The sequence below is a fragment of the Arachis ipaensis genome, chromosome B08 (genome assembly GCF_000816755.2).
Source record: "Arachis ipaensis cultivar K30076 chromosome B08, Araip1.1, whole genome shotgun sequence".
Taxonomy (NCBI): domain Eukaryota; kingdom Viridiplantae; phylum Streptophyta; class Magnoliopsida; order Fabales; family Fabaceae; genus Arachis; species Arachis ipaensis.
The window spans coordinates 43,152,899-43,167,030 of record NC_029792.2 but is presented as its reverse complement, the minus strand read 5'-3'; the positions used below and the strand labels follow the sequence as shown (position 1 = coordinate 43,167,030).

At 35.7% G+C, this 14,132-nt stretch overlaps 1 protein-coding gene across 1 annotated transcript in view; it reads right to left on the bottom strand.

The window, feature by feature from the left end:
• LOC107614365 (protein SRG1) overlaps positions 1–1,274 on the bottom strand; it is a 4,271-nt gene extending 2,997 nt beyond the window's left edge. Inside the window, exons 1-2 of the mRNA XM_016316575.2 lie at positions 866–1,274; positions 199–446 (exon numbers count right to left, since the gene is read on the bottom strand). Coding sequence (XP_016172061.1) covers positions 199–446; positions 866–1,117 — 500 coding nt within the window. The 5' untranslated portion in view covers positions 1,118–1,274. The remainder of the gene's footprint in view (positions 1–198; positions 447–865) is intronic.

Genomic DNA, 14,132 nt, shown 5'->3' with positions numbered 1-14,132 from the left:
CTAATTTTTAATAATATAAATATAATTTTAAAATTATTTTATTAAATTAGTTAACCCAAATTTGGTATGATTTTTTATCCTCTTAACTACATTTTAGATTTTAAATGTACACCCTAAGTGCATCCATAAATAAAATCACATCCAAAATAAATAAATCACATAGATACACACATAATTGACAAATAGAAAGATCGAAACCTGAAAGGAAGAGGAAGGTTTGGAAATAGGTGGGGCAATCTCATGTGAGTTGGAAGAGTGCTCATATAATAAATATCAGCCCAATCAAGTTTTTGGTCTTCACTCACAACAAAAGCTTGTCCAAACCCTTCAACATATTGAGAAGTTTGCCAAAACTTTTTCTTCTCTGACATTGGAAGGTTGAAGAAATCCTTAGTCTCCAACTTTACTTTCTCTATTAAAGAAGGGCTAACTCCATGATTTACCAGCTATATTAACAAATCAAATATAATTAACAGTAAATCCCAGATAAAGCATGAATTGGCATAAAGTTTAAGTGATCCAGGTATCTGAAAACTTCAAACTATACTTGATTACAAATATTTTTTTGGTTAAATTATTCTATTAGTAGATATATTTTTACTAAATTTATAATTAAATTCATACGTTTCAAAAGTTTTTAATTGGGTCCTACATTAATTTTAAATTTGTAATCACTAAATATACGGAAATATTTGATAACGAAAGAAAATCAGCCAAAAACAGTCATAACTTGCCTTATTTGGCATTCATTAATTGTTGCGACAATTAATTAATACTAAATAAGATAACTATTTTTTTTTTTTTTTGTCTATCTAACATTACCCATCTTCTATAATATAATAGAAGATTTTGGAGGAAAAAAGACCTGAAAAAATCCCCAATCTTTGCATGCAAGGTGAAACTTAGACAATTCAGAATTCCCATCTTGAGTAGAAAGCAATTTCTGCAAATCAATAACTGGAATCTCAAGAGCAAGATCAGCTCCAGAGATGGCCAAATCTTCATGTTGCTGAGGATGAACGTATCTTTGTGGAACAGTTGAAATTTTGTGTTTGGCTAATTCTTGAACTGATGGCACAAGAATTGAAGTCCCATACGGGTTCTTGATCTCATCCATTGCTCAATATAATCGTGTCCTTGTTGTCAACTCTTAATTGTTTTGAATATATATAATGACAAGCAAATTCAAGCAGCCCTATCTAATTTTTTTATTTTTCTAACATTCACAGTGACAAAGCTAACAACTTGCTTATAGCTTTCAAAAAACGTGAATATTGTCATATGCTCATATCTGAGTGGCTTTCTATCTAGAAGAACTATTACTATTATTATTGGAAAACACGTGTCATAATCCTATATCTGATGGAACTAATAGGTGGTGTTGGTATTTGAATTTGGGAAACCGAAAATTCCAGAAGTTTGAAAAAAAAAAAAATTATTAGTATTTCAGTACTAGATCCAGATGATAGTAATAGTTTGGTAAGACACCTACCTACTCTAGTGCCCCCATCGACTAAAGCAAGGTCGTGTATTTCGGGAAACTGCCAAATTAGGATTAGAATCTAGAAATCTCCTACGATATATACATATGCACAAATATCAATCTCCTACGCATAACAGATTCACTTTCGCACACTCACGCATGTTTAAAGTTTCTATTTACTATTTAGTTATTGGCTATTGCTAAAGTTTTATAGCATATTAAGAGACACTATCTTTTGTTCCTCAATCCAAGTAGAGTTTATTTTGAGGTACTAAGACAGAAATTGAGAGACTAAAATTCAGTATTATATATTTGTTGGTTCGAAGATTGGTATTAAAATTTTTGTCTTTATTTTCAAAATTTCAGTATTTAAGTACCTCAAAAAAGTAGAAACACAAGGGACTAAAATTTTTAAAGATAGAGACTGAAACTTTAATAACATTTTATACCTAAAATACCTTCATTTTAATTAATTAATTTCAATTTTATCCTTTGTATAAATTAAATTAGAATTTTATTCTTGTTTCAATTTTTGTCTCCCACTTTACACCAAACAGAATATTAAAATTTATTTCAATCTCTGTCTCTTAGTCTCTACCTCTCAGTCTCAATCTTTCCGTTTCTGTTTTTCCACCAAACATTACCCAATAGTTCTTTTTTCATTATTTATTTTTCGATACGAATATGAGTGACAAACATACCTCCTATTGAGTTAATAGTTAAATTAATGTATCCTTTAAGATGGTGTGCCATCAGGGGATAATTTTGAGAGTTATTGTAAGTGAGAGTGTTTCAATTCAATTTCAATGACCATTCAAAATATAGTCTACTGAAAATTGGATAGTGTGTGTTTTCAAGTTACAATGTCGATAAGAGACAATTAGATCATGTTAATGAATTTGATGAGGAAGTGGTTATTTTGGAGGAAGCAGATGTGAAATCAGGTATCGAAAATTGGTCCAGGAGTGTGGTGAGGAAAATTATGGTAGAACAGAAGTTTAGTATGGAAACTATTGAAGGTGTTTTCACTGCTATCTGGAACCATGTAGAGGGTTCAGAATCAAAAGCCATGGAGACAATATTTATCAAATTTTCTGTCAATGAAACTGATCTGATGAAAGTGGAAAAGAATTTTTCATGGCTAATAAAATAGTTTGTGATTCACCTAAGACGATAGAATTTAGATCTAAAGATTGCAGAAGATGACTATTCGAGAATTCCTATGTGGATCCAAATGTGAGACATGTCGGAGTTTTGTAAAACAAAGGAGGTGGCAAGGAGGTTAGGAGAGAAAATTGGAAAGGTCTTAGATGTCGATTTCTTTGTAAAGAGGGCTAGGGAAGACATAATTATGAAGGTGAGAGTGGAGGTGGATATTACTAAAACACTCAAACAAATTATGAAGGTGATTAGCCTAGATAAAAAGACATTCATGCTACAATTGAAGTATGAAAAGCTTGGAATTTGTTATTGTTTTTGTAGATTTATAAGACATGAAATGCGAAACTACAATCAACTCCTTGCAATTCTAGAAGCAGAAGCAAAGGAAGAGTTGAAATGGAAGCCTCATCTAAAAGCCGAATAGGTAGAATCGAGAGTTGAGAAGACGAAAGAGAACCAAAGACTTAATTTGGAAAGGAAAAACACTTGCGAATCAGATGGATAAGAAACCTACCCCTATTAGCTGATGTGGATTTTATAAAACTACAAATTATCGATAAGTGCACTGAATCATATAAAGTAATACCATAGGAGTGGGTTATCATTCTCACAAGGATTAACAAACTAAGCAAGCAACGATCAATTAACTATTCTAATCAGACACAGAAAATTTAGGGTTTTAGAAATCCTTAACATAAAAAAGTGAATTACATAACAGCAAGCAATAATTGTTAAGAAAGTAATATGATGGAAAGAGTTAAGGTTTTAGAGATGTTGAACTTCTAGAATAATGCTTTTCATTCTCTACTTTAATCATGCAAGATGTATCTATGGCAAATCATAAATAATCAAATCCCAATTCCTTGATAATTCAATTTCTTTAATCCTAATAAATTATCAATTTCTTGAGTAATTAATTGTGATAAGAGGTTAAATACTTTCACTGATTTAAAAAGCACACAATTCCTAAGAACTAAACTTAGTTGATTCGATGTCACTTAGCAAGTCCAAGTTCAAAACCTAAGAATTATAAGAAGGAGTTTTTAAGCTTAATTCAAATAATTAATTTTTTCAAGATATTAAGAGAATTCAAGTCAGATTTAGAATTATTTCTCAACATATTCAAACCATTTAAATGAATAACGAAAACTCTTTCTTAAGAAAACATCAATGCATTAGTCAAAGGTAGAAAAGCTATAACATTAATCCATTAGAATCAACAGAGCTCCTAAGCTTAACCGAGGAGTATTGTGGCTCATGCTTTAAAAGAAAATCTAGAATTATGAATTGTAAAAACTACCGAAGAAGAAGCTCACATATATGGCTCCTCTCCTTATATATGTTAACCTAAGACCTAAAATTCAAAATTCAAAAATAGAATCAAATTAAAATAGAATTAAATCTAACTAATTAATGTTTTTCTTCTCAAGTCAAGCTTTAGATCCTTCTCCAATTGATCCTCACTCAATGCTAAATGAGATGGGCATTGTGCTTAATCTTCATTCCCTCATTCAACTTTAGAGGCTTAGAGATTAATGAAGGAATTAAAAAGGCCTAGAGGGTGGATATGGCCCATGCTTTGGACACAATTTAGGCATGCTGGACATGGCCTTTGGCATGTGATATGAGAGGATTATGCCAATTTGGATTTTTGATAAAATTAACTTCTGTTGCAAGTATAGTCCAAACTGATAATGGATCCTCTCAATCAAAGTTTAGAATAAAGATTTGTCACAATCCAATACAAATAATCGAGAGTTTGAAGTCCTGGGTCGTTCTCCCTAGGAATTGCAATGAAGTGCTCAATTATTGGCTATGAAGGAATGGGGGTTTGATGGCAATATGCAAGTAATGTAAATAGCAAGAAAGTAAATGAGCATGCAAAGAATTAAACTCAAGGCAATTAATCAAAGAAAAGGGAAATTTAAGGGCTAAGAAACCTCTTGGCAAGGATTGAGAGTTAAGGTTACCCATCCTAGCCATTGACCACAAACATATGATGATTATGAATAGTCAATCCTACTTAGTCAACCCTAACATCGAGGATAAGTCAAATAGGCATAATTAACCTCAATCCATAAGTCTTAATCAACTCACTAATTAACTTAGTGAAAGACTAGCGTCAATGGAAACCAAATTAATTAACTATCCTAATATATCAATCAAGAATGGACATCAATGACTCAAGGTCACCAAAGTCCTCAATTCCAAGCCAAGAGTGAGGAAAAACTAAGCAAAAACTAAGCCAAGCATTTTATCAAACACGTGGTGTGTATGGAAAGAAAATCACATTAAATTGCAATAATAATAAATTCTAGAGCTACCAAAAGCAAGAAAATAATAATAACAACTCAATTAAATAACAATAAACAAAGAAACATTAAATTACATTAATAGAAATTTAAATTAACAAGAGTTCATTACAATAAAATAACCAAATAAAAGAAATAACAAGTAAAACTAAAAGAAGTAAGAAGCTAGAAGAAGAAATAGTAAAGAAACTAAATCAAGATAAGAATTAAAGCATCAGTCTAAGAGAAAATTAACTAAACCTAACCTAATTCTAGAGAGAAGGGGGAGCTTCTCTAACTAGAAAATGATCACAACATGACAAAACTTAAAACATGATTGCCCCCCGTTGCCTCCTCTTGAATTAGGGTTGAAATAGCTTCAGAAATGAGTTGGATTGGGTTTTGGAGGCCCTAAATTCACTGCCAGCGAATTGCATTAATGAGGTCATGTGCTGGGACGTGTGCGTACGCACATTTTCTGATTTTTCCACTTGTGCGTATGCACAAAGGGTTGTGCATACGCACACTTGCCGAAAAGCTCCAAACTCCATTTCTTCATGAATTCTCCACTTTTACATGCTTTTCTTCATTCCTTCAATCCAATCTTTGCCTTATAAGCCTGAAATCACTCAACAAACACATCAAGGCATCAAATGAAATTAAAGTGGATAAAATTTAGCAATTAAGGGCCTAAAAAGTATGTTTTCACTTTTGAGCATAATTTATGGAGAATTAACAAAACCATGCTATTTCATTGAATAAATGCAAGGAAAGTTGATGAAATCCACCCAATTAGAGCAAATAAATACCATAAAATGTAAATTTATCTGCATGTTGAATGTGGCCTTAGAGATGAGCCACTGGAGGTGCCTCCAATTGGCACGTTGGATGTGCCATCTTGCAAGTTGGATGTGGCTTCCTTCACGTTGAACACAAGCTTGAATGCACTTTCCTGGGAGCTCCACCATTGGCACGTTGAACGTGCCTCTGCTTAGGTTAGACGTGAGGCTTGAAGCTTAGTTACTGGAGGTGCCAAAATTGGCATGTTGGATGTGGCTTGTGGCAAGTCCAACGTGAGAAGAAGACCAAGGCACTAGAGGGAGCTTTAGGAGGCACGTTGGACATACTCCTCCTTACGTTGGACGCATGGTTGAAGACAACCCTGGGAGCTTCACTTAGTGGCACGTTGGATGTGCTCTTGCTTCTTTAGAGGCACGTTGGATGTGCCAAGAGGTTGTCATCTCAGGAGGGTTTCTGTTTGGGTCAAGAAGCTCTCTGTTCAATCCAACAACCTTTCTGTTCAATCCAGCAACCTTTTTGCTTAATCCAACAATCTTTCTACTGCCTCTTCTCTATCCTTGATCTTTGCTAAATTTCCTCCAATTTCTCCTGTAGCAAATGCATTCAAACTAACTCAAAGTAATGCTCATTAAATCATGAAATTATTGCCTATTTAACAAGAATTCTTAGCTTATTAAAATAAGTTTTAAAGAAAAAATAACTAAAAATGCAGCTGCATTATTAGCTTATTAAAAAGCTTTGCTAAACTATCTATTCAGGAAAGTAGGAGCCCAAGAGCCTCGGAAGAAAATAGAATCAACACAGTTTCCATGATTTAATATTAATCTCCCTACAAATAATTTGACTGACCAGAATAGCTTTTAAATTGGTGCAACTCATAAGAATGATGGGAAGAGTAATAAGAGACAGAAGATCAAGTATTTGGCTAGGAGAGGTGGATCAGGAGAACCAATAATCAGTGTGTTAAGGGAAAAACAAAGAACATGTGGGACGGAATTGTAGGTAGATTAGGAGGACTGGAGAGTTATGGAAGGAAAGAACATTGAAGGGGGAGGGTGATAGCCCAAATATGGCACCCCAAATGCAATAAAAATGATGATATGAAATTGTCAAGATTTGGAGAAACCCCTGACAATTCACAACATCAAAGGGATAATAAGATCCCGTTCTCTCGAGGTGATATTTTTATATGAGACTAAACATCAAACCTTATTTACTAATGGTTAATTACAAACGTGTGGTTATAAAGAAACCTTTTGTATTGATGCAAATGGGACAGCTAGAGGTTTGGTGGTCGCTTAGAAGGAAGAACTGAAGCTGTTGGTGAAAGGGAGTGGGGACTTTTACATTTGGTTCACAGTGGAAGGCCAAGACCAACAACGCAACTAGGAGGTATTAAGGGTTCACCTTCATAGTGTTGATCAGATACGCAATAGCCACTTCGAAGTACTTCTTTCTATAATCCAGCAAGCAGGGGAAAGATGCATGGTAGCTGGGAATTTTAATTTTATTATGATGTCCCATGAAAAGAAGAGAGGTAGAGAGAAATCACCCCAAGCAATGCAGAATTTCCAAGAGTTTATCAACAAGGGAGGGTTGGAGATAAGTAAACATGGTGGAACCAGAGTTGTCAAGATAGAGCAATAAAGAAAAGAATGGATGGGGTACTAATCTCTTCAAAACTCCTAGAAGAGTATCCTATGGCTAATGTTACCCATCTTGATGACAACGGATCAGATCATAGACCGCTCTTACTTTACACTAATTTGGAGACTCGTTGAGGCAAGAGACGGTTTTGTTTCCAGGAGAGGTGGTGTGGGATGGAGGCAGTGGATAAAATTATAAAATAAAATTGGCAAATGAGGGTGAATGGGTAAGCTATGTTCCAATTGTTTCAGAAACTCAAATGCTACATACATGAGTTAGTGAAATGGCAATGCTCAGGGGTAGGGAATAGCAAGAGGACTATGGAACAATTAGAAGACAACCTTTCAATCATGAAAAAATGGCCAAATGAGTACGAGAAGGAAGAAATCCTGCGGCAGAAGGATCAATTGGCAGAAGCTTATGCTATGGAAGAACGGTTCTAGAAGGAGAAATCAAGGGTGAATTGGTTGACATGGGGTGACCAGAATACTAGGTTCTTTCATTCCAAACATCAAGAAAGGAATCGAAGGAATAAAATCTAAAAACTAGAGGATGAAGATGAGTAGTGGTGTACTACCCCCCAAGAGAGCATAGAGATACTTTGAGGGCTTGTTTTCAATAGGTTATCCTAGTGATCCGTCAAAAGCTTTAGGGGGAGTAAGTAGAAAGATTTCAGCTAAAACTAACAGAGGGCTAATAAGGCTGATTATTGAAGATGAGATTAAGAAAGCGGTGTTTTCAATTAATGCTGAAGTAGCTCTTGGAGATAACAGATTCAGCGCTACACTTTATCAGTACTGTTGGAGTAACATTAAGGGAAATATTTGTCGAGCTGTTAAAAGCATTTTTGGAGGTAACAGAATTCTAAAAAGTTTCAATCATAAACAAATCTGTTTGATACCAAAAGTGCCTAATGCTATGATGATGTCTCAAATCAGACCTATTAGTCTAAGCATAGTTTTCTACAAGATTATTTCTAAAATTCTTGTTCATAGAATGCAACCACTTATGAGCAGAATTACTAGTGATAATCAAAGTGCTTTCATCCGGGGTAGACTAATTAGTGATACTATCCTGGTGGCATATGAATGTATTCATTTTTTGAAAAATAAAACCTATGGTGATAATGACTTAGCTCTAAAACTCGATATGAGTAAGGCCTATGGTCATGTGGAGTGGAGTTTTGTATGGTTTGTTATGGAGAAATTGGGTTTCTATAATAGATGGATAGAGTGGATGAAGGAGTGTGTGTTAACTATTTCTTATTCTGTTATTGTGGATGGTTCATCATTTGATTTTTTTAGCCAACTAGAGGGCTCTGACAAGGAGATCCTCTCTCCCCATACATATTTTTAATTTGTGCAGAGGGACTTTTCTATCTACTCTACAAAGGAGAATAGAATAACATGTTTCAGGGGCTGCGGTTGAACAATAAATACCCAACCATTAATCACCTATTATTTGTAGATGATTCTATCCTATTTTTTAAGGCAAACCAGCAAAGTTACATTAATTTACAAGCAATTCTAGAGCTATACAGTAGCCTAAGTGGTCAAGAGGTCAATTTGAACAAATCAGCAGTGCTTTTTAGCAAGAATACTCAACAGGAGGTAAGAAGCGAGTTGGCAAATCTACTTGGAGCTCTGAATATGGGTACTCAAGATAAATATTTGGGCTTGCTCTCCATGGTTAATTGATCAAAGAAAGAGACTTTTGTTTACGTGAAGGACAAGGTCTCCAAAAAATTGAACTACTGGAAGAGAAATCTACTGTCAATTAGTGGAAGAGAAATCCTAATCAAAGCAATAGGCACTACTATTCCTATATACTCACTAAGTTCTTTTAAGCTGCCTGAGATATTAATTGATGACCAACATAAGTTGATGATGAACCTTTGGTGAGGCAGAAACATAATGAAAGGAAGATGCATTGGCTCTGCTGGGATACGTTAAGCAGAGATAATCAGGAAGGTGATTTGGGATTCAAAGACCTAAAAGCTTTCAATCTAGCGATGTTGGCAAAACAGGGATGGAGATTATTAATCAAGCCTCATTCTTTATTCTACAAAATATTCAAAAATAAATATTATAAGGTAACCTCTTTCCTTGAAGCAAAAAAAAAGGGAATAGACCATCTTGGGCATGACAGAGTCTCTTGGAGGGAAGAAATGTTTTAGAAAAGGGCATTAAATGGGCAGTCACTCGGCAAGGGATGGTGAAGCTATGGGAAGATCCTTGGTTCATAAATGAACCCCTCTTTCCAAATTTCACCAAATGAGTTGGGCAACCAACAATTGTTATGGGTAAAATAATTAATGGATGATTCGAAAACATGGGACCTGGACAAAATAAATGCAATTTTCAACAGTGAAACTAGTTCCAAAATATGCCAAACAAAGATTGAAGAAGGTGAGGACAGACTAATCTGGATACATACTAGCTTCGATGAGTACTTTGCAAAATTTGGCTATCAAATTACATATTTCTTCTTCCTTCTAACTACAGCGATATTCCATGAATGATTCAGAGAAAAAGAGATCTGGAAAGCCATTTAGAAGATTAACAGTCAGTTAAAAATTAGAATTTTCATCTGAAAATTAATTCACAATAGCTTAGCGGTGAAAGAAAAGATTCATGGGTGCATACCTCAAGCTGACCTGCGTTGTCCTCGATGCTCCACCATTTCGGAATTAGCCTTGCATGCACTGATTTTTTTCCAGAAGTCGCAGAAATCTGGAACAACTCTCCAATGGCAAGTGCGATTTCCAAGAACAGCTTTCTTCAACCTTGGCAGTGGTGGATCGATGTTGTGGCAGCAGTTGTAAAACCCTGTCAAACCGTAATTAATTAAATAATAAATTAAATAGGAGCAAATATGGTTAGAAAATTTAACAATCAGAATTTGATAATTTAAGTATGATATTTAGATTCAGTGAATTTTTCTGAGTCGCAAAACATAGTTTTCTGCGTAAAAACGCGCACTGAAATTTTGACCGACAGTACCGACTGATATCTGTCTGGTACTGTAGCTGGAAAAAATTGATTATAAGTAAATAAGGTTAAGAAATTAGAATTTATAATTACGACAAGTAAAAATATTTAAAATGCGATTTAAAACTCTAATCTTGAAGGTTTTGGCCCAAAGTTGGGACAACGGACTAAACCAAGTGAATTGGGTCCAAGTGGACCCAAGCTCAGCATATATAAGCCTTAACTTAAAGCTATTCAGCCACCACAACCCTCATTTAGTGTGGTCGTTGCTGAAATGAAAAGAGAGAGATGAGAAGAGAGAAACCCTAACTCTCTTTGATCTTCAAATCACCATAACTTTCTCTCTGGAACTCCAATTGACGAGCCGTCTGCAGCCACGTATCGCTCTTCTCCTCCTCTTCGAGTCTATTTAAGTTTTGTGGTGAGTATTTAATTCTTCTCTTCCTAGTTTTGATTTTTCTCTTATATTTCGAATTTAGTTTGGGTTTTGAGGAAATCTTGTGATTTTGGTTGTTTAGGAGTACTTTAGTATGAGCCATGGGTGATGTTCATCACAAACTTCAGTGGGTTAAGGTAAAAAACCCTCCAACCCTTGTGATTTATCATTTTCATGAACCCTAGATTGATGTATATATGTGAAATTGGTTATGTTAGTATATTTAGTGATTTTGGTGCACAATTGGGAGGTTGGTGTTGCTTGTGAAGCTTTGGTGAGGCTTGGAGGTAAGGGTTGGTGGAGACTTCCAAGAAGGAGCTCAATTAATTTATCTACAAGAGGTACGATTTAAGTTTCATTTAAGTACCGTGTGGTGTGATGAGAATTCCTAGGCTAGATGCCCCTAGGATAAGTTTGGATTGTGCAAATGGTTGGTACTAATATGCATAGTTGATATGTAATGTCAATTAATGATTGGGTTGAGAATTGTGTGAATTTGTATGTTTGGTGTGTTGAGAATTTGATGAATTGGATAATGAATGTTGGTTTGTGGAATTTGCATTTAAATTGTGAAATTGGGCCGGAGGCCGTGAATCTTGGGCCGGAGGCCGAAAAGAGGTAAGGAAGGTAAGTTGATGTATGTATTTTGTGATGATATAAGAAATTGGATGTATTTTAGATATTGAATGTATGAATAATTGGTTTGATTATTGAATAATAAGGTTTGAGGAATTAAGGTGTAGAATTTGATGGTTTTGGGTGAAATTGTGTAGATGAGGTAGGTTTGATTTTGGTTGAGTGTAATTATGTGAATGTGGTTGGGTTGTGGTCATTTGGATGAGTGGAAATGAATTTGGCTTGTGAACATTGGAAAAATTGGTAATTTCTATTTTTGGGTAAAAACTGATTTTTGACCAACTTTGGCGTCCGTAACTTGGTCCACGAAGTTTGGAATCCTTTAAAATTGGATTTTTATGAAAGTTTATATAATAATTTTTCCAACGGTTTGAAAATGGTTGAAAAAGGAATTTTGTAGAAGAAGATATGTGTGTTGGAAGTTTGGGGTTTAAAAATGTAATTCTGTAGCTTTTTAAATTGGTAAAATTTTTGGTAAAAAATGTAGCCCCAATGTGCACGCGTCACTCATGATTTTTACTCTCTCACGTGTGCACCTGGCCGACGCGTACGCGTCGCTATACTAATGCGAATACCCCATAGAAAATCCAGAGAGTTGTGTGGGTACTGGGCTGGGTTTGTGCGAGGAGCACAGAACGCACCCATGCATACACGTGGCTGACGTGCACGCGTCACTCTGCTTTTCTGACTTCCACGCGCGTGCATGGGCGACGCTCACGCATCAATCCACTTTTTCAGCCTCCCACGTGTGCGCATGGGTGACGCGAATGCGCGACCTTGTTTTCGGCAGAAATTGATTTTTGAGTTTTAAAGCCGAATTTCAGACTTCTAAGCTTCCACTTTCATCCTCTAAGTCCTAAATTTTTATAGTATGCCTAGTAATGAAAAAAAGTTAGGACATATGGTAACTTGTGGATGAAGTAAAGTGAGAACTAATGATGAATGATGAGTAATGATAATTGTATGAGTTGCCAAGGATGAAGGTGAAAGTACTATGTATAGTATGAGCCGGATAGCTGTGATAAGCATTGAATTATGGCTGAGTATGTATATGTATATGATTAATGATTAAATGATTATGATTGATGGAGGAGGCTTGAACATGTGACGAGTACGCCGGTGATGCATATATGATTAGTGAAGGAATGTGGTAAATGAATAATGATGAAAAATGTTGAATGTGACGTGTGACCCCGGGTAGCAGGCAGTGGCGTTGTCCACTTGCTCCGGGTATGAGATGGAGAAGGAGGATTATGATAAATGAGTTTAATTATGGAGTTTTGAATGAATGTATTTGTGATACCTAGGTAATAGTAAGGGTCGTGGTTCGTCTCGCTTGCTCCGGATCATTGTCTGAGAATTGATAATAATGAAGGGTGATTATGAATAAATGTGTATTTGTGATACCTGTGTAGTAGCAAGGGTGGTGGTTCGTCCCACTTGCTCCAGGTTAATGTTTGAGATTTGATAACAATGATGATTGATTCTGAACTGAATGAATGTATGTTTTGAGATCCTGGGCAGTAGCAAGGGTTGTGGTTCGTCCCACTTGCTCCAGGTCAGAGATTGTGATACCTGGGTAGTAGGAAGGGTTATGGCTCGTCCCACTTGCTCCAGGAGATTGTGATACCTGGGTAGTAGCAGCAGTAGTGGTGATTTCACTCGCTCCAAGTTGAGCTTTTAAACACCCGCCTGGGTAGTAGCCGCAGTAGTGGTTTTCCACTGGCTCTGGGTTGAGCGGGTAGTAGCAAGGGGGTTGTAGCTCAAACCTACTTGCTCCACGATAGGTGTTTCGGTCTATGGTTAGCTACCAAGACATGTCGGATTGGCTATATAACCGACAGATGATATCATCAGTCATAGGGCAGGCATACATCATTTGCATATGTTTGAATTGTTTGGGTTTGCCTATTTGTTTTGGATTGCTATATCATCTATGATATGTTACCTGATTATGTGCTACTTGTTCCACTTGTACTTTAATTGTGTATTACTTGCTTGTATTGTTTGTGTTTGTACAACTGAGAGGTCCCTAATACTGGTGTCGGTGGATACTGAGGGTTGTTCTTGATGAGATAAGTTGATGATGTACTTGAATAATGAAGATGATTATTGAATGGGATAATTTGAGTTCCCTGGGTAGATGTAGTGAAGTGATTTCACTTGCTCTAGGTAGAGAATGAGATATTTTGAGCTCCCTGGGTAGACGCAGTGAAGTGATTTTACTTGCTCCAGGTGAGGATATGAAGTATTGATATAGAATTGTTGAGATAAAATAACTGGTGATGGTTTGGTTTATGATTCTGATTCTGATTCGTTGGAGAGTTAGAAAGTTGGGAAGCATGAGGAAGAGGAATTAGATTTAGCATTCCCTTATGACAGTTGCCTGTTTATGGATTAGCAAGAACATATGGTGAATATTTGGTGAAAGGAAGTTTAGGATGTTTAGTAAGTTTTTATTACAATGTATTGTATTTATTTGGCACTTTTACCGTACTGGAAACCCATGGGTCGGAGGTTCTCATTCCGTATATATCTCTTGTTTTTCAGATGCAGGTCCAGGTGCTTAGAAATGAGCTGTGGTTCATTTGAGAGATGGTGAAGATCTTTATATTCTCTACTTTATATTTTGCTTAGAATCTTTCCACCTTTATTTTGAAAAGCTTATATTATGTATTGAACTCTTT